Below are 25395 nucleotides of genomic sequence, written 5' to 3' on the forward strand. Positions count from 1 at the left end.
TTATTCAATCTGTATATTGAGCAAGCAGTAAAGGAAACAAAAGAAAAATTCGGAGTAGGTATTAAAATCCATGGAGAAGAAATAAAAACTTTGAGGTTCGCCGATGACATTGTAATTCTGTCAGAGACAGCAAAGGACTTGGAAGAGCAGTTGAACGGAATGGATGGTGTCTTGAAGGGAGGATATAAGATGAACATCAACAAAAGCAAAACGAGGATAATGGAATGTAGTCGAATTAAGTCGGGTGAAGTTGAGGGTATTAGATTAGGAAATGAGACACTTAAAGTACTAAAGGAGTTTTGCTATTTGGGGAGCAAAATAACTGATGATGGTCGAAGTAGAGAGGATATAAAATGTAGACTGGCAATGGCAAGGAAAGCGTTTCTGAAGAAGAGAAATTTGTTAACATCGAGTATAGATTTAAGTGTCAGGAAGTCATTTCTGAAAGTATTTGTATGGAGTGTAGCCATGTATGGAAGTGAAACATGGACGGTAAATATTTTGGACAAGAAGAGAATAGAAGCTTTCGAAATGTGGTGCTACAGAAGAATGCTGAAGATTAGATGGTTAGATCACATAACTAATGAGGAAGTATTGAATAGGATTGGGGAGAAGAGAAGTTTGTGGCACAACTTGACCAGAAGAAGGGATCGGTTGGTAGGACATGTTCTGAGGCATCAAGGGATCACCAATTTAGTATTGGAGGGCAGCGTGGAGGGTAAAAATCATAGGGGGTGACCAAGAGATGAATATACTAAGCAGATTCAGAAGGATGTAGGTTGCAGTAGGTACTGGGAGATGAAGAAGCTTGCACAGGATAGAGTAGCACGGAGAGCTGCATCAAACCAGTCTCGGGACTGAAGACCACAACAACAACAACAATGCACATACTGATTAATTAATAAAACATTGTTTCACAAAGCTTTCACGATTATATTTTAAAAAAGTGCTCAACAAAAGATTATGGGTCCAGATACAGGTGTGAAAATAAGGTGCGCAGAAATCAAGAGCTGGTTCAAAAGTTATGCATGTGCTGATCATTCGTATTTTGCCACCTGATTGTTCTTGCATTCAGTTCATTCAGACTGCTAATATTTTTTTCTCTCACTCATACCTAAAAATGAGTGGTAAAGCCCCAACTGGACTTCCATTGGTTGAAAAGTTGCTCTGAGCATGAAAACTATTGGACATGGAAATTTGCCATAAAGGCACATTTGGTCCATGATGAGCTGTGGGATGCTGCTGAAAACCCAGCTCCAGATCCAATGAAATGGGATGGTCCTTTGAAGAAGAGAGACAAAAAGGCACATTCCTAGATTATACTTTTCATGGACAAAATGAATTATTCTCATATAAGGGACAGCAGAAGCCTTAATGGCCTTGGAAAAAGCATTTGAACACTCAGAACTCACACATAGAGTGGACTTGCTTAGATCATTAATCACAACCAAATTAGATCAACGTAAGTTGGTAGACACTACTGCGATCGTATAATAATGAGCTCTTTTAAGATAAATGAAATGATATTTTCAACATTTCACAGCCTTGTCACAACTGTACAGATATTAATTTTAATTTAAAAACCAACAGCCTCAGTTGCAGAGTTTACCTAGATTTATCTAGGTTTCAGTCAGGATAACCCAACCTTCATCAGAATAAAAGTAACTACCATTTCTCCATAGTGGACATCGTCAAGCTAAAACTACAAATCCATAAATTATTGTCAGACTGTAAAAACTTACCTGAAACTGCCTCAGCCCCACTTCTCGACCATGATGCAGCAGCCACGAGTGCTGTACTGAAATTGACCATAGCGTCATGAGGCCCGCCTAGGCAGACACAATACCTTGCACCTGTGCATAAACTGTGTGATGGGTACTTGTTAGGACAAGATGTGAACCTAACTCCTGACTTTGAATTTACTAGTAAAGTGAAATAAAAGAAAAGTACAGCTGAGGAAAAGGGCGTATATGTTATCCTGTGCAGAACGTACTTAGATCGACTGTCTTAACATTTATGAAGTATTTGTTGATCATGATATGAGGAAGACATCACCTGCTTACAACGTATGGCCTGTGTAGGAAAATTTTGTGCTGAAGCACAAAGTTTAATCACCGAAAAAGAACTTAGAAGTGGGAAGGATAATATAAAGCCAACATTGTCATTATTATGACTAGGTCTAAAAAAATTTTTTTGAGACGTAAGTTTAAGCATTTGCTTAGCTTTGGTTACAACACATGAACATCCTAATGACTTAGCACACAAATGGTCATCAATGAACTTATGAACAAGTCTACATCTAATATATAACACCAACAGAGTTCAATTATGCTCAAAGCTAAAGTATGACTTGGAGAACATCTCTCCAGTCAACGCACTTAAAATAATTGACCGACAAAGGTCAATATGTGCTTAAAGAACTAGTCTAAGCTATGGGAGGATGACAGGATATGGTTAAATTATGATGTGATTTGGTGAACAATGCTCCAAAGGACACCTTTAAATGTCATTGAGTAAGATCAGTTCATACTGATCCGGCTAGTCTGAACCAAAACTTCATATCCAGTATATTGTGGCAAGGTGATGTAACCATCCCCTGTTAAGTTATATGGATATGACTGCCATTATTATGTTAATAAAAAGTTGTGTATTACCAGGTGATGGCATCACTGCTATCATATACACATAATATTGACAACAATCAGTCTATATCTACATCTACATCTACATTTATACTCCGCAAGCCACCCAACGGTTTGTGGCGGAGGGCACTTTACGTGCCACTGTCATTACCTCCCTTTCCTGTTCCAGTCGCGTATGGTTCGCGGGAAAAACGACTGTCTGAAACCCTCCATGCGCACTCTAATCTCTCTAATTTTACATTCGTGATCTCCTCTGGAGGTATAAGTAGGGGGAAGCAATATATTCGATACCTCATCCAGAAACGCACCCTCTCAAAACCTGGTGAGCAAGCTACACCGCGATGCAGAGTGCCTCTCTTGCAGAGTCTGCCACTTGAGTTTGTTAAACATCTCCATAACGCTATCACGGTTACCAGATAACCCTGTGACGAAACGCGCCGCTCTCCTTTGGATCTTCTCTATCTCCTCCGTCAACCCGATCTGGTACGGATCCCACACTGATGAGCAATACTCAAGTATAGGTCGAACGAGTGTTTTGTAAGCCACCTCCTTTGTTGATGGACTACATTTTCTAAGGACTCTCCCAATGAATCTCAACCTGGTACCCACCTTACCAACAATTAATTTTTTATGATCATTCCACTTCAAATCATTCCGCACGCATACTCCCAGATATTTTACAGAAGTAACTGCTACCAGTGTTTGTTCCGCTATCATATAATCATACAATAAAGGATCCTTCTTTCTATGTATTCGCAATACATTACATTTGTCTATGTTAAGGGTCAGTTGCCACTCCCTGCACCAAGTGCCTATCCACTGCAGATCTTCCTGCATTTCGCTACAATGTTCTAATGCTGCAACTTCTCTGTATATTTCAGCATCATCCGCGAAAAGCCGCTTGGAACTTCCGACACTATCTACTAGGTCATTTATATATATTGTGAAAAGCAATGGTCCCATAACACTCCCCTGCGGCACGCCAGAGGTTACTTTAACGTCTGTAGACGTCTCTCCATTGATAACAACATGCTGTGTTCTGATTGCTAAAAACTCTTCAATCCAGCCACACAACTGGTCTGATATTATGTAGGCTCTTACTTTGTTTATCAGGCAACAGTGCGGAACTGTATCGAACGCCTTCCGGAAGTCAAGATAAATAGCATCTACCTGGGAGCCTGTATCTAATATTTTCTGGGTCTCATGAACAAATAAAGTGAGTTGGGTCTCACACGATCGCTGTTTCCGGAATCCATGTTGATTCCTACATAGTAGATTCTGGGTTTCCAAAAACGACATAATACTCGAGCAAACAACATGTTCTAAAATTCTACAACAGATCGACGTCAGAGATATAGGTCTATAGTTTTGTGCATCTGCTCAACGACCCTTCTTGAAGACTGGGACTACCTGTGCTCTTTTCCAATCATTTGGAACCTTCTGTTCCTCTAGAGGCTTGCGGTACACGGCTGTTAGAAGGGGGGCAAGTTCTTTCGCGTACTCTGTGTAGAATCGAATTGGTATCCCGTCAGGTCCAGTGGACTTTCCTCTGTTGAGTGATTCCAGTTGCTTTTCTATTCCTTGGACACTTATTTCGATGTCAGCCATTTTTTCGTTTGTGCAAGGATTTACAGAAGGAACTGCAGTGCGGTCTTCCTCTGTGAAACAGCTTTGGAAAAAGGTGTTTAGTATTTCAGCTTTATGCGTGTCATCCTCTGTTTCAATGCCTTCATCATCCCGGAGTGTCTGGATATGCTGTTTCGAGCCACTTACTGATTTAACGTAAGACCAGAACTTCCTAGGATTTTCTGTCAAGTCGGTACATAAAATTTTACTTTCGAATTCACTGAACGCTTCACGCATAGCCCTCCTTACTCTAAATTTGACAGTCATATTGAAGGATTATGTGGTAGCACCTATAATCTATAATGGGATAGTGACTTAGTGATCTTCATTTCGGTTACTACACATACATGCTATTGACTGACGAAGTTATTATCCACTAATTAAATCGAGTGTTGAAATTGTTGATGTAATTGGTGGATAATAACTTCATCAGTCAATAGCATGTATGTGTAGTAACTGGAATGATGATCACTAATTCTATACCCCATTATAGAATATAGGTGCTACCACATAATCCTTCAGTATGACTGATTGTGGTCAATATTATGTGTATATGATAGCAGTGATGCCATCACCTAGTCATACACAACTTTTTATTAACATAATTAATGGCAGTCTTCTCCATATAAGTATCAGGGGAAGGTACCGTCACCTTCCCACAATCTACTGGATATGAAGTTTTGGTTCAGACTAGCCATATCAGTTTGCATTAATCTTACTCAGTGATGTTAAAAGGTGTCCTTTGGAGCATTGTACGCCAAATCATATCATAATTAACCATTTCCTATCATCCTTCCATAGTTTAAGACTAGCTCTTTAGGCACATATTGACCTTTGTTGGTAAATTATTTTAAGTGTGTTGACTGGAGTGATGTTCTCCAAGTCACACTTTAGCTTTGAGCGTAATTGACCTCTTTCGGTCAACAGTTTCAAGTGTGTTGACCAGAGCAATGTTCACCAAGTCACACTTTAGCTTTAAATATAATTCCTCTGTCATTCCCTATGTTCAATGGCAGTGGTCACCAGCCCTGAATTATGATAGTAGTGTTCTACACACAGTTGTTACAGTATGTGTGTGGATCACCTCCATGAAGACAAATTGAGTACCCCATTGCCGCCACATTATCCCCTACTTTAGTGTTTTCTGTAATTCATAACCATAATTTCATCATGAAGCTCAATCAGCAATGTGCATTAGTTTATTTTGACTTGATTCTAGACCATTTCAGGCCAAATATGCTAATCTTGAATAATGACCATGTCTTTTATATGGCCCATATTGTTGGATGTTATATATTAGATGTAGACCTGTTCATAAGTTCATTGATGACCATTTGTGTGCTAAGTCATTAGGATGTTCATGTGTTGTAACCAAAGCTAAGCAAATGCTTAAACTTACGTCTCAAAAAAAATTTTTTTAGACCTAGTCATAATAATGACAATGTTGGCTTTATATTATCCTTCCCACTGCTAAGTTCTTTTTCAGTGATTAAACTTCATGCTTCAGCACAAAATTTTCCTACACAGGCCACATGTTGTAAGCAGGTGATGTCTTCCTCATATCATGATCAACAAATACTTCATAAATGTTAAGACAGTCAATCTAAGTACGTTCTGCACAGGATAACATATACGCCCTTTTCCTCAGCTGTACTTTTCTTTTATTTCACTTTACTAGTAAATTCAAAGTCAGGAGTTAGGTTCACATCTTGTCCCAACAAGTACCCATCACACAGTTTATGTGCAGTTGCAGGGTATTGTGTCTGCCTAGGCGGGCCTCATGACGCTATGGTCAGTTTCAGTACAGCACTCGTGGCTGCTGCATCATGGTCGAGAAGTGGGGCTGAGGCAGTTTCAGGTAAGTTTTTACAGTCTGACAATAATTTATGGATTTGTAGTTTTAGCTTGATGATGTCCACTATGGATAAATGGTAGTTACTTTTATTCTGATGAAGGTTGGGTTATCCCAACTGAAACCTAGGCAAATCCAGGTAAACTCTGCAACTGAGGCTGCTGGTTTTTAGATTAAAATTAAATGAAATGAAGTTTGCAGTGAGTGAAGAGTGGATAGGAACTTTGGTCCTGGCTGAATTACCTGATCATTATCAGCCTATGATCATGGTACTTGAAATCAGTGGCACATGTATTCTGGAAGATTCTGCTAAAGTGAAACTTTTAGAAGATGTCAAACCCAAAGATGCAAATGGAAGTGAAGAATATGCTCTATATACAAATAAGATGAGGGCTACAAAATGTGTTATTAAATGTTACAATTGCAACAAATGGAATCATATTGCTAAATATTGTTCTAGCAAGGACGGAAAAGGAGGAAGCTCATCAAAAAATAACATTGACAGACATGTGTTTAGGAAGGTTTCACATTTATTGATGCAGAAGACGAATTAATTGCCCAAGCATTGCATAAGAATGGCATCTATTGTTTGAATACAAGTAACATGAAGCAGTGCTACTATACAAAAGATAGTGGATTCTTATGGCTTTGCAGGCTAGAAGATATAAATCACAAATGCATGCCAAAGTTGTCAAAGGTTTCAACAGAACTAAATGAAGATATTGTGATTCAGGATCCCTGTGAGCTGTGCATCATGGGACAAAACTGTCACATCTTCCAATTAAACCTAGCAAAATGTATTCTTAACAAGTCTTAGACTTAGTACATGCTGACTTGTGTGGACAAGTGGAGAAAGTGTTTATTGGTGGAAATCCTATTTTCTCATATTTATTGATGATTTTTCAAGATCCAAGTGTATTTATTTCTTGAAGAAAAAATTTGAGGTAACACATATTTAAAAACTTCAAATATGTGGTGGAAAAGAAGATAGGCAGAAATATCAGGAAGTTGCAGTCTGACAATGGAAAGAGAACATCAATGATGAACTAAAAGAATTTCTGACTTCTGAAGTATCATCCAGCAGCTTACAGTATGTTACAGTCCACATCGAAATGGTGGTGTTAAGAGAACTAATAGAATGTTTTTTGAAAAGGCTCATACCATTATGTTTGATGTGAAACTACCAAATAAGTATTGGGCTGAAGCTGTGTCTATGGCTGAATACCTATCAAATCATTCACCATCCACCGCGCTTGGTGAATAGATTCCATATGAACACTGGCATAGAAGAAAGCCTTGTTTGTCACATATGAGAATTTTTGGCTGGCTCACATTCCAAAATCCCGTCACAAGAAATGGGATAAGAAATCTCAGAAGTTGACATTTGTAGGCTACTGTCAGGCAGCCAAAGGGGAGATTGGGCAGATAATTGTCAGCAGAGGATGGTAATTTTTCAAGTTCAAAATCAGGTGAACCTAAGACCACAAATGCATTATGACTGGAACAAAAAGCAGTTCTTCAGTACATCAGTATTTCAGAAACTGAAGGAGAAGTTAAATCAGAGGACAGTGATAATTAACTCTTTTATGGCTTTGACAGTGATTCAATAGAAACTGAAGCTCAAGATGAGGGTCATGAGAATCAAAACATAGTTCAAGAGGTTACACCTCGAAGATCAAACACATAAACAAAACCCAAGACATGGCCTGATCATGTTACTTACTGTTTGAAAGAAGGACTACCAAGTGAAGACATTGATGTCAAAGAAGCCTTGGAAGGGACAAATAATGAAGAATGGAAAAAGGTAATGAAGAAAGAATTCTCATCTTTAGTTCCTAATAACACATACAAGAAGCAGAGCTACTCAGGGGACAAAAGCCACTCAAGACTTAAGTGGGTATTAAAAATAAAGCCTGGGACTAGCAGTATACCATGGTAAAAGGATGCAGTGAAATTCAAGGTGTTAATTATCAGGAAATTTTTGCAGCAGTGGTCAAGCATGCATCTGTTAGATGTGTCTTGTCTATGGTATTTCAAGAGAACCCGGAGATCGACCATGTTGACATCACTACTGCTTATCTCTATGGAGGATTAAATTAAGAAATTTACATCATTCCACCAGAAAATTTTGCAACTCCTGGAAAAGTATGGAGGCTGAAGAAAGCTGTTTATGGACTCAAACTGGCTGGTAGGAATTGGAATCAAAAAATCGATTACATATTAAGACAACTGAAATTGAACAGATCAAACACTGATCCATGTATCCATTTTCATAGAGATGGCACCAAACTAGTCATCATAGCTCTATATGTTGATGATACTGCTATTATTCTCAAGTGGCAGAAGTGTTTTGGATCAATTCCAAAGTTATTTGGAGTATATATATATATATATATATATATATATATATATATATATATATATATATATATATATATATATATATATATAATAGAGGGAAACATTCCACGTGGGAAAAATATATTTAAAAAGAAAGATGATGAGACTTACCAAACAAAAGCGCTGGCAGGTCGATAGACACACAAACAAACACAAACATACACACAAAATCTAGCTTTCGCAACCAACGGTTGCCTCGTCAGGAAAGAGGGAAGGAGAAGGAAAGACAAAAGGGCTCAAACTCTTTGCCTTTACAAATGTCTGCTTGTGTCTTGTATGTATGGATGGATATGTGTGTGTGTGCGAGTGTACACCTGTCCTTTCTTCCCCCTAAGGTAAGTCTTTCCGCTCCCGGGATTGGAATGACTCCTTACCCTCTCCCTTAAAACCCATATCCTTTTGTCTTTCCTTCTCCTTCCCTCTTTCCTGACGAGGCAACCGTTGGTTGCGAAAGCTAGATTTTGTGTGTATGTTTGTGTTTGTTTGTGTGTCTATCGACCTGCCAGCGCTTTTGTTTGGTAAGTCTCATCATCTTTCTTTTTAAATATATATATATATATATATATATATATATATATATATATATATATATGGATATGTGTGTGTGCGAGTGTATACCCGTCCTTTTTTCCCCCTAAGGTAAGTCTTTCCACTCCCGGGACTGGGATGACTCCTTACCCTCTCCCTTAAAACCCACATCCTTTCGTCTTTCCCTCTCCTTCCCTCTTTCCTGATGAGGCAACAGTTTGTTGCGAAAGCTTGAATTTTGTGTGTATGTTTGTGTTCGTTTGTGTGTCTGTCGACCTGCCAGCACTTTCATTTGGTAAGTCACATCATCTTTGTTTTTAAGTATATTTTTCCTTCGTGGAATGTTTCCTTCTATTATAACTATATATATATGTTGTTGTTGTTGTGGTCTTCAGTCCTGAGACTGGTTTGATGCAGCTCTCCATGCTACTCTATCCTGTGCAAGCTTCTTCATCTCCCAGTATCTACTGCAACCTACATCCTTCTGAATCTGCTTAGTGTATTCATCTCTTGGTCTCCCTCTACGATTTTTACCCTCCACACTGCCCTCCAATGCTAAATTTGTGATCCCTTGATGCCTCAAAACATGTCCTACCAACCGATCCCTTCTTCTAGTCAAGTTGTGCCATAAACTTCTCTTCTCCCCAATCCGATTCAATACCTCCTCATTAGTTACGTGATCTACCCACCTTATCTTCAGCATTCTTCTGTAGCACCACATTTCGAAAGCTTCTATTCTCTTCTTGTCCAAACTAGTTATCGTCCATGTTTCACTTCCATACATGGCTACACTCCATACAAATACTTTCAGAAACGACTTCCTGACACTTAAATCTATACTCGATGTTAACAAATTCCTCTTCTTGAGAAACGCTTTCCTTGCCATTGCCAGTCTACATTTTATATCCTCTCTACTTCGACCATCATCAGTTATTTTACTCCCTAAATAGCAAAACTCCTTTAGTACTTTAAGTGTCTCATTTCCTAATCTAATTCCCTCAGCATCACCCGACTTAATTTGACTACATTCCATTATCCTCGTTTTGCTTTTGTTGATGTTCATCTTATATCCTCCTTTCAAGACACTGTCCATTCCGTTCAACTGCTCTTCCAAGTCCTTTGCTGTCTCTGACAGAATTACAATGTCATCGGCAAACCTCAAAGTTTTTACTTCTTCTCCATGAATTTTAATACCTACTCCGAATTTTTCTTTAGTTTCCTTTACTGCTTGCTCAATATACAGATTGAATAACATCGGGGAGAGGCTACAACCCTGTCTTACTCCTTTCCCAACCACTGCTTCCCTTTCATGCCCCTCGACTCTTATAACTGCCATCTGGTTTCTGTACAAACTGTAAATAGCCTTTCGTTCCCTGTATTTTACCCCTGCCACCTTCAGAATTTGAAAGAGAGTATTCCAGTTAACATTGTCAAAAGCTTTCTCTAAGTCTACAAATGCTAGAAACGTAGGTTTGCCTTTTCTTAATCTTTCTTCTAAGATAAGTCGTAAGGTCAGTATTGCCTCACGTGTTCCAACATTTCTACGGAATCCAAACTGATCTTCCCCGAGGTCGGCTTCTACCAGTTTTTCCATTCGTCTGTAAAGAATTCGCGTTAGTATTTTGCAGCTGTGACTTATTAAACTGATAGTTCGGTAATTTTCACATCTGTCAACACCTGCTTTCTTTGGGATTGGAATTATTATATTCTTCTTGAAGTCTGAGGGTATTTCGCCTGTCTCATACATCGTGCTCACCAGATGGTAGAGTTTTGTCATGACTGGCTCTCCCGAGGCCATCAGTAGTTCAAATGGAATGTTGTCTACTCCCGGGGCCTTGTTTCGACTCAGGTCTTTCAGTGCTCTGTCAAACTCTTCACGCAGTATCTTATCTCCCATTTCGTCTTCATCTACATCCTCTTCCATTTCCATAATATTGTCCTCAAGTACATCGCCCTTGTATAAACCCTCTATATACTCCTTCCACCTTTCTGCCTTCCCTTCTTTGCTTAGAACTGGGTTTCCATCTGAGCTCTTGATATTCATACCAGTGGTTCTCTTCTCTCCAAAGGTCTCTTTAATTTTCCTGTAGGAAAATATATATATATATATATATATATATATATATATATATGGATGGTTATAATAGAAGGAAACATTCCACGAAGGAAAAATATACTTAAAAACAAAGATGATGTGACTTACCAAATGAAAGTGCTGGCAGGTCGACAGACACACAAACGAACACAAACATACACACAAAATTCAAGCTTTCGCAACAAACTGTTGCCTCATATCCATCCGGATATGTGTGTGTGTGGGAGTGTGTACCCGTCCTTTTTTCCCCCTAAGGTAAGTCTTTCCGCTCCCGGGACTGGAATGACTCCTTACCCTCTCCCTTAAAACCCACATCCTTTCGTCTTTCCCTCTCCTTCCCTCTTTCCTGATGAGGCAACAGTTTGTTGCGAAAGCTTGAATTTTGTGTGTATGTTTGTGTTCGTTTGTGTGTCTGTCGACCTGCCAGCACTTTCATTTGGTAAGTCACATCATCTTTGTTTTTTTATATATATATATATATATAAAAGATTTTGGGACAGATAAGTTAATGCCTAGGCATGCAAATTACATGGGATCATGATAAAGGAAAAATTTGGATCTCCCAGTAATCCCATGCAAAAAAATTCTGGAGAAATAAGGTACCATATCAAGAAGCAGTAGGATGTTTTGTATACCTATCCCAAATCTCCAGACCTGATATGTGTTTCACTATAAATCTCATTAGCAGATATAAACATTGTTTTAAAAGGATTCACTGGTTTTCAGTAAAAAGATTGTTTAGATGTTTAAGAGGAACTATGGACTAGAATTTTCTTGAATGACAGACACTCTCTAACTGGTTCTTGCATAAAATTGCAAAACTCTATAATTTTGTGGTCTAGTAGAAAACAAAAAACTATTGCACTTTCTACTTGTAGAGCTGATTATATGGTCTTGGCATCAACTGTTCAAGATTTTACTGTGGTTAAGACAACTTATGTTTGAGGTAGATCCAAGAAGTGTCATTAAGGCATTTACAGTATGTTGTGGTAATAAAGGAGCCATTCCGCTAGTGAAGAATCTAGTGACAGACTCTGGATCAAAGCATATAGATATAAAGTATCATTTTATAAGATGGAATGTTGAGTCAGATGTTATTAATGTTGAACATCTGCCTTCTGAAGAAATGTTAGCTGCTGCTTTCACAAAACCACTTAGCAAGGCCAGACATGAAACATGTGTAAGAACTGTGGCCTTGTGAAATATGTGACGGTGTGATTGTACATTTAGACTTTATACTGTGCATCAGTGTCGGTTTAAGGGGACATGTTGAGATATGTAAATTGATATTGACAGTTTTTTTGTTTACTTCATTGTGTTGTAGTTACTCGGTTGTTATTATGCATTCTGGGGTATGTAGTTTTTGTTAAGCACATACTGATTACTTAATAAAACATTGTTTCATAAATCTTTCAAATTTATATTAAAAATGCTCAACAGCATTGATTCACAAGCAGGCACAACAAAAAAAGAATGCTAGAAATATCATTGCTTTCAGACAATGGAGAAATATTTCAAGCATTCTTTTAATTGTGCCAGTTTGTGATTCAATGCCTCCTCTATATGGTAAGTAACAAAATATTTTTTCCATATTGTTGTTGTTCCATCTTGTACTTTCCATTGTTTGATTTTGCTTAATGGCTTCCCTTCCATCTCACAACCCATTGCTGTTACCTTTTGTTGCTATTCTCTGTTGCATTACATTACTCAGTGTCCATCCTTTTCTTTCCTTACTTTCCTGTATTTTGTGGTCAGCTCCTGTTCTGCACATGTCCTGCACTCTGAATGACCCTCTATCAACAGTCTTGTCTGCACGCAACACAGCTATAAGAATAAAATTTTCACTCTGTAGCGAAGTGTTCACTGATATGAAACTTCCTGGCAGATTAGTAGATTAAAACTGTGTGCTGGACCAAGACTCAAACTTGAGACCTTTGCCTTTTGTAGGCAAGTGCTTTGCCAACTGAGCTACCCAAGCACAACTCATGACTCATCCTCACAGCTCAGTTTGTAGAGCACTAGCCCACGAAAGGCAAAGGTCCCGAGTTTGAATCTCAGTCCAGCACACAGTTTTAATCTGCCAGGAAGTTTCACATCAGCGCACACTCTGTTGCAATGTGAAAACTTCATTCTGGAAACATCCCCCAAGTTGTGGCTAAGCCATGTCTCTGCAGCATTCTTTCTCCCAGGAGTGTTAGTTCTGCAAGGTTCACAGGAGAGCTTCTGTGAATTTTGGAAGGTAGGGGACAAGGTACTGGTGGAACTGAAGCTGTGAGGATGGGTTATGAGTTGTGCTTGGGTAGCTCAAGTGGTAGAGCACTTGCCCATGAAAGGTAAAGGTCCTGAGTTTGAGTCTCGGTCCAGCAGACAGTTTATCTGTCAGGAAGTTTCAATACACAGCTATGTACCTTTGAAGAGCGTAGGTGCAATGTTTTGTGTTCCATGTTCCTGTATCTTCTAATTGATCACACTACAACCCTTCACCCTCACATATTTTCCTGTATCTTTCGGTTCCATACATACGTCGTTGCATCCCATACCTAACAGCCTTCCTCCTGCCTCCTCTCCCTTATTCAAGCATGCACCTTACTGACCTCACACAATCCAGTTACACCTGCGACCTTCTCTCTTCATACATATTGACCCACTTATCTGCACCCCACTTTGTTATCATCTTTGCATTTACTTTTTCACTTTGATATCATTCCATTTTCACATTTATTTTAGTTCATTTTTGTTTTTTACTATTGGTCCTACTTACTCAGCTTTCATCTTTTTTCACTATACTTCATGACTTTCATCTTTTTGCCATTTTTTATGTATCTTAACATAATTTTATGTAGTTTAATGCATTGTTTATCGTCCACTATGGATCTGTCTCCATCCATCTGCACCAACATAGAAATGTTTCCCTATCCCTAGCCAAACCCTAGTCCCACATACAGTTCCTATGCTGTTGCCTAACTCAGGGAATCCCCCAGTGGTGTGGCTATGAAATGACTCATCTCTGTCTGCAGTCCTTCCTTCCACAATGGCCTCTGTTTGTTCATATTCCATCGTTCCATAGCCCTTACCAATCTAGTTCTGCAAAGCCATACAAATCAGGTCCAAACCTCCTTGCACTATCTCCTCTCCATCCACAAAATTATCCTACTCTGCAACACCAATTTCCTACATCCCATCTCCCAGACTGAAACCCTTGCCCTCCATGGTCTATAGAAGCACCCAAAATACCACCTCAAAAAACTGTCCAGTAGTAAAGTAGAGTAACATCGTACAGCATAAATATCTGGGAGACCCCAAAGGGCAGTTTCTGCTACCTACTTGGAAATGTTCCTCCTGTCCTCTGCACCCACAAGCACCTTTACTTCACAGAGTATGAGAGCTGTGTATGGAAGTGTATCTGTTAAGTGTAGTGTAGACTAGTTTATAGTAGTGTTGTGTTCATGTTGGAGATGCTGAGAGGAAGAACAATGTGAAACCCGGTGCTGGCACATAGCCTACTCCTCTCTAAGAGCACCAAGGGGTCCACCAAGATTAATATCCCCATCCAGCAGACTGATCACCATTAAAGGTATTGCATGCCCTCACTTCACAAGAGGTTTGGAATTTAATCCAGGACAATGACACAAAGACTGGTGATCTAGGACTGTATGCCTCCCCTCATAGCCACCAAACCATGCTCTGCAGGCCTACCACAGTTCCTGCACCCTGATAAACTCCTTCCCACGACCATGCAGAACTCAGAGCCTATACAGATCCAGTACATAGTCATGAACCTGTCCTTCAGAAGCCTTATTATTCAAAGGCCTTACATTTTGCCCTACTCTCAGATCATGCTGGTCTTGTTAAAGACCTTCTCTCTGTCTCCCAGTCCCAGTGGAGACACTTTTTTGCCACAAAACGTACCAATCAAAACCCAGTATTGAACCCTGCCTGCCTCGGTTTACTCCTTCATCCAACTGCGATCCACACCCACTGTCCCCATACCTCTCTCTGTTAACTTCCGAGAATTTCCTAATTTTGAACCTTACCTCACCATCATTCCCTTAATCCCTCAACATGGAAACCAACACCTCATCCGCAGAAAAAACCACAATCCGTGACCTAAGAACTGATCCCAACCTGCTAACAATGGTTACACCACAGTGGTTAAGAACTGCAGGCATTACCTGGCAGAGGACTCTATCAGATGGCAGCTGTCACCTTCAAGCCCTTCCACAGTCACCCCATTCCAGGAACTTATTTTATTTATTTATTTATTTATTATCATCCCAATGATCACATTTGTGATATAGGATTTGTCAGGATACATTTCAACAACTATATAATATCTTTACATTTTTTTTCTATGCTGAATTCATATGAATCTATCTTATGTTTAATACAATATACAACTAATAAGTGTTTTATAACATAATTTCTTATGCACTTGACAGACCTATTTCTTGATGTTGTGATTTCATTTGTCACATTTATGATATCATATATTCTTATACAGTTGAGCTGAGCTATTCACTTATACTGTAGTGACATTTGTTAAGCATGTGGTTCTTAATCTTCTTATGTACTTGACAGACATATTCATTGATGTAAATTCATTTGTCACATTAATTTAAACATATATTCTTATACAGTTGCACAGAGATATTCACTTATGCTGTAATAACATTTGTCAAGTGTGTGGTTCTTTATATTCTAATACAGTTGACCATAGAAATTCACTTACAATGGAATAACATTTGTCAAGAATGTGATTCTTTGTAACAGTTTTAAATTTATCCTCATTTTCCAGCTCTTTGATATGTTTTGGTAGTGCATTAAAAGTTTGATGCCTCGATTACATACATGTTTCTGACTTTGTGTCCTTGTTACAACTTGTAAATGGAGATCTTTACATTACCATGTATTGTAATTATGGTAGTCTGTATTGGTTTTCATTTTGTCCTGATTTCTTTTGATCTTCAACAGACATTTCAGAATGTATAATGATGGAATTGTTATAATTTTCAATGCTTTAAAAAGGGGCCTACAGTGTGTTTGAGGTGGGCTCTGGGTCGTTATCCAAATAGCACATCTTTGTAATTTGAAAATCAAATTTAGATGACAATTTGTTTTTCCCCAGAATACTATCCCATAGGATGCAATGGACTGAAAATATCCAAAATATACTAATCTGGTACAGTCATTACTACAAACTCTTGAAAATTATTCTAAGTACAAAATATGCTGAATTTAGTTTTAGTGCTAAGTTCACCACATGGTCCTTCCAGTGTATCTTCTCATCAATGTGCATACCCAGGAATTTTGCACACTGTACTCTTTCAAGTTGTTTGCCCTCCATGGTGGGATTTAGGTCATCATGTTCACTTATTTTTGCATATTGCACAGAATTAGTGGTTTTTTTTTTGTAAAAATGTATTGAGCAGCAATTCTAATTTATCAAAAAAGACTTCTATGTTTCCACATGGTGACCTATACACTGACTTTTTTCATCATGCCATATAGCTGACAGCACCTGCTTCAAGGAACTTTTCAATAATTAAGTTCTTTGCTTAACATCTCTTTTAAAATTCTAACTCTTGTCTAAGGTAAATACCGTCTCCACCACCTTTTGCAATTTTCCTACTATAATGATTTGCCAGCTTAAATGGATTAATATGAATACTATTATTTCATGGTCCTTACACCAGTGTTCAGTAATACACAAGACATCAGCTTGGGTGTTCGAGTTCACAATAGTTGTTCTTGAGGACCTGCACATTTAGAGTCATAATCTTTAGAACAGGGGAGTGAGCACATGGTATTCCTCATTTCCTTTAAAGCTGTTAACTTGGAGTTTTCATTAAGGCCGTATACCAAAAATCCTGTTGTACCACAGGTTTCTTGTTTCTGTTGCGTTTCCTACTTGAAATGGATGATGCTGATTGATTGTTTATACTAGCTGTGGCAGCTGATGACATTTTAATATTAACTATAGCAAATGTTGATGTTTTTAGTGCTTCAGCAAATGTTGCCCTTATTAAGGTTTTCATTTCTTCTGGTTCTGCCCTCATTTGGTGTGGGATTTTAGGGAACTTTTCTATTGATGTATGGCTTTATTTCTTCTAGTATCTTTTCATCCATCATCTTCTTTCCATAATAGTTCTTGTGCTGTCCATGCCTCATGAAATGATTTCTCTCTGAGCTGTTTGCATCCACAAAAGTTGCACACTTAAAAGCACAGCAGATCTTCCTAAATTTATTATTTGTTGACTTTATTTCTTTGTTTACACATGATTCCTCAATCAGATCATGTCTATGTGGCACACTTACAACAAGAACTTTTAAATTTAGATCTGACAGCTTTTTTAGAGTTGTTTGAAGTGCCCTTGTCGCTAGTTGGCTTTCATTTTTGTATATGTCATTTGCTCCACCAATTAGCACATAGTATGTTCCAGTCTTAACTAAGTTTTCATGATTATTTACTATTTCATTAAGGGGAACACCAGGTTAGACAATGCCTGTCACTCTAAATTGGGACTTCCAATCATTTATTATTTGTGTCACACCCTTCACATGACTATCACCTAATACACAGACTTGATATTTGTTGTTCTCCAAGTGCCCTCATTCCATTGGCTTTATAGTACACTTTGAAGAACATTTCTCTTGTTAGAACACACAGATGATCTAGATTCACTTTCACTTGTCTTATTTTTTGAGTTCACATTTCATCCTGTCGTGTCTTTATCACCTGTTTTTCGTTGCACTCTGTTTACTGATGATTTCATACCATCAGAAAGATTTTGTTCACTATGAGTAGAAGTTTTGTTTGAAATGAAAATTGCTGGTATGTTTTCATTACACTTGTTTTTTAAATCGCCTACTTTCCGTTGGTTTATCAGTTCCTCTATCTTATTTACGTAACGATTTGCAAGCACAAGGTCTTGCTGAAGTGATGCAGTAACACTTTCTTCTATGCAGTTATCATATCTTGACAAAGCTACCATTAGTAGATTGCAGCATTCTATGCCACAGTCACATTTTGTGTCCCATTCTTCCGTTCCTGTGAAATACTTTGCATGAATCCATTTTTGCGACACTGCACATAACCTGATACCTTTTGTGATGTAGTTATTGCACTTAATACAATTTATACTTGATATGTAGCCATTTTCCGTGGAACTGTTTATACACACTTCCATACGCGATGCCATCTTACTTGCAACCTACATCCTTCACTTTCATTTTGTTGGTGAAGCATCCAGCAGCATCTCCAGTTTCTTGTCAAATCCTAACATCCATCCCAGAACCTTTCCCCTGATGACCCCTACCACTCCCTGCACTCCAGCCTTCTAAATGTTTCCTAAACTTCATAAACCCAACCAGCCAGGACACATGATTGTGGCTGGTTACTGTGGACCAACACCTCCAACCTGTTCCCTTTAACCTATTTTCCTATATAAAAGACACCAACTGTTTCCTCCACTGACTCTCCACAGGTCCTGCTCATTTACCACCTGGCACCTTGTCACTGTCACTGCCACATCCCTCTACACTAACATCCAAGGCCTTGCCATTATTGAACACTGCCTTTCCCAGGTCCTGACTGATTCCAAACCTAAAACCTTTTTCCTGGTCACCATGACCAATTCTGTCCTCACCCACAATTAATTCTCCTTTGAAGGCATGACCTACAAACAATGGAGCAATGAGCACCCACATGGCATCATCCTAAGCCAACCAATTTATAAGCCATGTAGAGGAATCCATCCTAACCACCCAGAGTCCCAAGTCCATCACCTGGTTCACATTCATTGATGACATCTTCATGATGGGGACTGAGCTTGAGAACGCTCTGTCCACTTCCCTCCAGAACCTCAACACTTTCTCCCCCACTCACAACACCTAGTCCCCCACAGACCAACCGGTCACCTTTGTCGATGCCGATCTCTACCTCAGAGGTGACTACATCAGTACTTCTGTAAACAAGAAACCTACCAACCACAAACAACACCTCCATTTTGACACCCATTCCAAATCAAGAAAACCTTTCCACACAGTCTAACCATCCAGAAACAGATCCCCTGTGCCTTGTCTCACCAGTCACCCACCATCCACCAAATAACCCAGTGCCTGATCAAAAATGAACACTTCTCTTGTGATTCAGTACCACACAAGACTGGAGCAACTAAATCACATTCTCTTCCAGGGTCTCAAGTACCTCTCATCATGTGCTGAAATAAGAAATACCCTCCCCACCCCTCCCAAAGTGGTATTCCATTATGCTCACAACCAAAGCAATATTCCTGACCATCACTACTCTACCCCTCCACCAAACTCCTTGCCTCATGTCTCATATCCCTGCAATGGACCTAGATTCAAGACCTATCCCATACATCTTCCCACTACCACTTACTCCTATCCTGTCATAGACATCTCCTACCCCTTCAAAGGCAGGGACACCTGTGCTAGCAGGCATATGATCTGCCAACTTAGCTGTAACCACTGCACTGCATTCTACGTGAACACAACAGCTAACAAGCTGTGTGTCAACATAATAGGCCACTGCCAAACTGTGGCCAAGAGACAGCTGGACCACTCAAGTGCTGGACATGCCCCACAATACGATATGCTTCACTTTAATGGCCACTTCACAGCCTGTGCCATCTGTATTCTTCTCACTATCAGCAGCTTTTCTGAAATGTGCAGACAAAAATGCTCCCTACAACATATTCTTTTTTCCTGTAAACTACCCCCCCCTCCCCTCCCATAGCCACCATCTTCACTACTCTCTGTCCTCCATCTGCCTATCCCCTTTCCTGCCCCTCTAGTATCATCCCCCAAAAGGGATAATGAGGAATCAAGCCCAATGTTGGTAATGTTGTATGCCTGCCTATGCTTGTCATACTTACATATAAGCCTGAAAGACCAGACATTGTTGACAATCCACAGCTGCATGAAATAATTTGAAATTAATTCACTAATTTCATGTACTAAGTGTGAAATCTGGGTTCAAGTACTGATCCAGCACAAAGCACTATTGGCTAATAGATCTATACCTAAAACAGCTCATGTTAAGGAAACCACATTCAGAAAATTAACTTCAAATTATTTTGTATGACTGTGGATCATCAACTGTGTCTCTTCTTTAAGACATGCATGTAAGTATCACAAGCCTAGGCAGACAACAGATGACACCAACATTGGTCTCGATTCTTCATAGTGTAATTCTCTGTGTTGTGTAAATCCAAGTAAAGTTGCAAGTTTTAGATACTGAATTCAGTGGACTATGGTATAAGGATGAAGACAGTGTGTCTTTGGATGCTTTGGACAGTCCAGGGAGCATGCACCAACAGCTGAAGTGGTTAAAGCGACCTTTTGCAATAAATGGGAAATTTGAGTTCAAGTCAAGCACAAATTTCATATGCCACTATTGGGTAGTAAATATGTACCTAATATAGCTGACGAGAAACTCACATTCAGTGAATTAATTTTGAAAATTATTTTATATTTTCAGTCCTGGGTCACACAAATAGTGTCAGGACTGGTTTTGACCTCTTAGCAACTTACAATCAGTTGATTTGTTTGTGAATAGAGAAAAAAGGAGGTAATACAATACTAGGAAGCTTAATCACAAATTCAGACTAACTTATATAGGAAATAATATTTGCTTTTTAAACCAATCATCTCATGATGACTTGCTGATAAGTCAAAACTGATTATGATATTATTCATGTTGCCTGAGGCTGAAAAATAAATGAAAGAATTTTGCTTACAAGATTATCATTCAATTTGCCTAAAGTCTCTCTTTGAGAATAATAATAATAATAATAATAATAATAATAATAATAATAATATGACTTCAAAAGATGCATTCTGTTGGGAAAGCTACTGTAAAGTCTAAATTTATTTGGATGGGATTTCTTAACTACACACGTGTAAGGGCATCACAGCAAAAACACAGCTGCAGCTGAATTTTATACTTTATAATAGTCATCAAATTGTTCTTATAACAGTCTGATTTGTAGCTATTTTTTATACTCACCACCCCAGTTATCTGAGCCTTCCTTGCTTTTTGGAACCTTTAAATGCCTTAGGTTTTGAACTGCTAGAGTCCACAGCATGTTGTTCTGTTTATAAGCTTGCTGTCAGGGGGTATTTTTAAAATGATATCTCGAAGAACATACAAACTACACTGATTTACTATAGTGAAATGTTAAGAAAATTCTCTGTCATACAAAAATACAGGCCTATCTGTGTGAAAGTGCAAAATTTATAAACATTTCATAAAATTGTGATTAATTTACCTTGTTAGGACGCATATTTCATATCAATGTCTCAGTAGGCATGGAAGAATTTGTTACAGGTATGTTAATCTTATTTCAGAAGGTGGCATGGATACAACACAAAATTTTTTTTAAGCTGTTGATTGAGAGAGTAGAAATATGACCTCAACAAGTATGATCACAGCTACTGGTTATGCTGTGTCTGTATTGTATTTGCAGTAACACATCTGTAATTGCTGCTAACAGACACATATTTATAATCATACATTATGTCAAGTGATTGTGTCATTTACAGTGTTTTTCAAAGTAGTGTTTATATGTAATAAGAGTTGTCCATTAATTTCTAGTTTGGTAATTCTTAGAGTGTTCATTTTGACATTGTCTGTGTGCTTTAATAGACAAATTGAATGTCTCTGATTTTTTTTAATTGATAGAAATTTCCTAAAACATACACAAATATATGACTGTAGATGGACATTAATTTAGACAAATCCAGCAGAGGTTAAATCCCTGTTATGAAATCATAACACAATTTCCTGGTCTTTATCAATAATGTATACATGCATCTAAATATGTGAAAAGCAAAAATTCCCATCTGACTACTATGCAGAAGGTATCAGAGTACTGTAACAGCCCTGTTAGTAAAGTAATTCTACCCTCTTTCTATTAACATTTAGAAAAGGTGTATTTTGATACTGAGCACTGTAAAATGATTGTCTGTTATGATTTCAGTTAAGAATCATGTTCACCATGCAACTTGCTGATGAAAAATTAGAACAATGGTTTGTTCACAGAACATGCTACCGTTAAATTAGATTAACTGTTTAAGCATGTAACATGTTTGCTTTTCACTAATGTTCTCTTCTTACTTGATTCTACAGCTTTCATTGAGATGCCTGAGCTGATGAACTACATTGAAACAAACTACCGATTCTGGCAAGAAAAAGAAGCACAGGGTGTAACAACAATTGCTGATCTGAAAATGGAGCCTTGTTCTATTGATCTTGTAGAAGAGGATGGAGAAGGCTCAGTTTCAGCATCATAGACCTCTGTTCTTCATGTTGCTCTTCACTGTCATATTCATTGAGCATGTTGTCCTAAGTAACAACACAAGTTTCATATACCAAATCCATCATCAGTGTTTATAATGTGTTTATTGTCTATTGTAGATAAGTGTTTTATATGAACTTCAAGACATTTCTGTGAGAAAATGCAACAAGTGTGTGAAAATAATGAATGAATTCAACAGATATGTATCTTTGATGTGCTATGAACTGAATATAGCCATATTGTTTTAATGTATGTGTTATTTATTCAAAAATATGTTTAACTAACATAACTGATAAATGTCAAATCCAAATCTGTTTGCCAGTTCCCTAAAATTTCTTATACCCCTGTGGGGAAAGCTCAGGTCAAAGAGTCCTTTTTGACAGGTGTCCTGATTCTCTGGTAGTAAGTTGAAGATCCATTACTTGAGTCTACAGGCTTGCCAAAGCATGCCAAAGTTTCTTTGGATATTATATTATTGCTGTGTATTAGTCTAAATTATATAAAAAATTGGATGTAGTGAAAAACTTTAAGTTTCTGGATTATTGAAGTGTTTGTAGTCTACTGATTAATCCAAGTACTTCCATGGACCTATTGTATTCAGTATTTTCTTGGTGTAATAGGAAATAATCTAAATTATGAGCATTTATAAATATGTAACTCAATATTCATACAGTACTACCTCTTTATTACTATAAGATCTGAAATCTCATGATGGGGCTCAGGATTAATCTGTTTAAGTTGAGGGTAGTCTCATTAAATATGAAAATAACTGATCTGCAGAATGGCATTGTTTTGGCTGCAAATAATTTAAAATAATACTTTGCTCTTCAAATTCCTAAGTGTGGATTGAGTGTGTTCCTTACACCTAAATGTTACATATGTAGTGTTAAACTGAATTTTAAAAATCACACCCAACACAAATTTCGTGTGTACCCTCAGATACCAAAGAAATATCATGTGGTTGTATGTTTTCAAGAATGATATTAAGAAAAAATTTCAAGAAAAATCAGACTCTGGTGTTTTTGTGTAATCTGTATTGCCTCAACAAATACATTATAAAATTTTACAATGTCCTTTTAACTCATTTTCCCTGTGTCCTTAAATTTTAGAAACAACTTTCTGATATTATTTATGAAGGTGACAACTAGACGGTTCATGCTCATGAATTTTATATATAAATTACATACACAGTCAGGAAAGTTCATAGTTATTTACAGATGTATTATTAAGTGCAGTGCTAGTAATTCATTATTAGTTAATTGTTACTTTTCATCCTTAAACAAATGAGGCACATTGAGTAGTGGTACTGACACTGTATTCTGGTTTCCTTCCATTTAGAGAACAATGTTCCCATAGCTTGTCTTCTTACAGTTCTCTTAGCATGTTCTTGTTGCCCAGACTCCAACTACTCAGTGAACTACTCTTTGTGTCTTGCCATGTTTGACACTTGGTGCCAGGTACACTCTTTGAAATGTGATGATTTCATGTCTACATGCTATTATTCCATGAAATTTATTTGCTGTCCATATAACAACCAGTTTTTTGGCATTATCATGAACAGCTCCTTGGTATTTTCTTTCTCAGTGGATGTGATGATTAGTGGGATCTTAGACCTGGCTTAAATTGCAATCATTATCCCTGTTAATAAGATTTTCTATAATCTTAAGTTTGGTAGACTTCTTAATTACACTTTCTAGTGAAATGTAGAATTGTGCATCCTGTCAGAGGAGAAAACCATGAAAAGAAATATGTTTCACAGATTGATAGCATGGGTACAGGCAAACAAATGAACAATGATACAGCAGAAGCCAGGAGAAAAAAGTTGGTTGTAAATGTGGTTCAACACCAGCAATGCCTCACCCTGGCTAAAGTGCAGTTTGTCTAACGTGATTGCAGAGGTCTTACATGTACTCATGTACATGTAAGACCTCTGCAATCACGTTAGACAAACTAATTTATTATTACAATAAATATGATGTGAAGCATGATTTGCTTTCATAAACAATAACAGTAACAATAATAATAATAATAATAATATCCCTTTGCTATAGCGGCATTCACAAAAGTACTCAGAACACTTGGAAAGGGGAGCTGTGTAACAAGTACACTCATGTTCAGAAAAAAACAGAACACTTTGAACAACTAGAGATAGGATGTTCACATTCACAGGACATGTACAGTATTATGTTCTGCTCAAACGATTAGCATTTAAACCATGTCGGCCTGCGGGTTCAAGATCAACATTGATATTGCGGCGCAACTCCACCTACTGGTAAAATGTGCATGCAGCTCATGTTGTCACTATAAACCAAAGGTAATGGATCAGTGTGACTTGAGCAACTGTGCAGGATGCCTTGCAGACATATGCACAAATGGTGCCATCAAATCAGTGAGTTTGAGAAAGGGTGCATTATTGGTATGAGAGAATGTGATGCATCCATCCAGGACATTGCAGCTCATGGGAAACAAAGTGTTTCTGCAGTGCAATGGGTATCTGCAGAAGAGGTCACGGAAGGCTGTAGAACACGATGAGATGGGCCATGTCACACCACCCAGACCACTCCCTGAGAAGGTCAACACCTCTTCTGAATGGCATTGCAGGACAGATCTACATCCTCCTTGGCTCTGGTGCAACAGTGAAACAATGTAACACATTTTATACTGTCAACGGTGACAGTCCTTCACCATTTATTATGGCACATGTTAAGCCCACATCGTCAAATTCTCTGTCTACCTTTGACGAATGTGCAGAAACATGCTAGGCATCAGTGGTGTATGGAGTGGTGTCACAGGACAGGAATGGCATCAGATAATGTTTTCAGATGAATCCAAGTTCTGTTTGCTTGAAAATAATGGCCACATTTTGGTCGCCGCAGACAGGGGGAGCGGCATCACAGCGACTACATTCACATAAGACATGCAGTGCCAACT

The 25395-nt window shown here is 38.2% G+C and overlaps 1 protein-coding gene across 1 annotated transcript in view; it reads left to right on the forward strand.

The window, feature by feature from the left end:
• LOC126191056 (high affinity cAMP-specific and IBMX-insensitive 3',5'-cyclic phosphodiesterase 8A) overlaps positions 1–23527 on the forward strand; it is a 1161190-nt gene extending 1137663 nt beyond the window's left edge. Inside the window, exon 18 of the mRNA XM_049931769.1 lies at positions 22296–23527. Coding sequence (XP_049787726.1) covers positions 22296–22459 — 164 coding nt within the window. The 3' untranslated portion in view covers positions 22460–23527. The remainder of the gene's footprint in view (positions 1–22295) is intronic.
• The last annotated feature ends 1868 nt before the right edge of the window (positions 23528–25395 follow it).

Source organism: Schistocerca cancellata, chromosome 6 (assembly GCF_023864275.1).
Source record: "Schistocerca cancellata isolate TAMUIC-IGC-003103 chromosome 6, iqSchCanc2.1, whole genome shotgun sequence".
Taxonomy (NCBI): domain Eukaryota; kingdom Metazoa; phylum Arthropoda; class Insecta; order Orthoptera; family Acrididae; genus Schistocerca; species Schistocerca cancellata.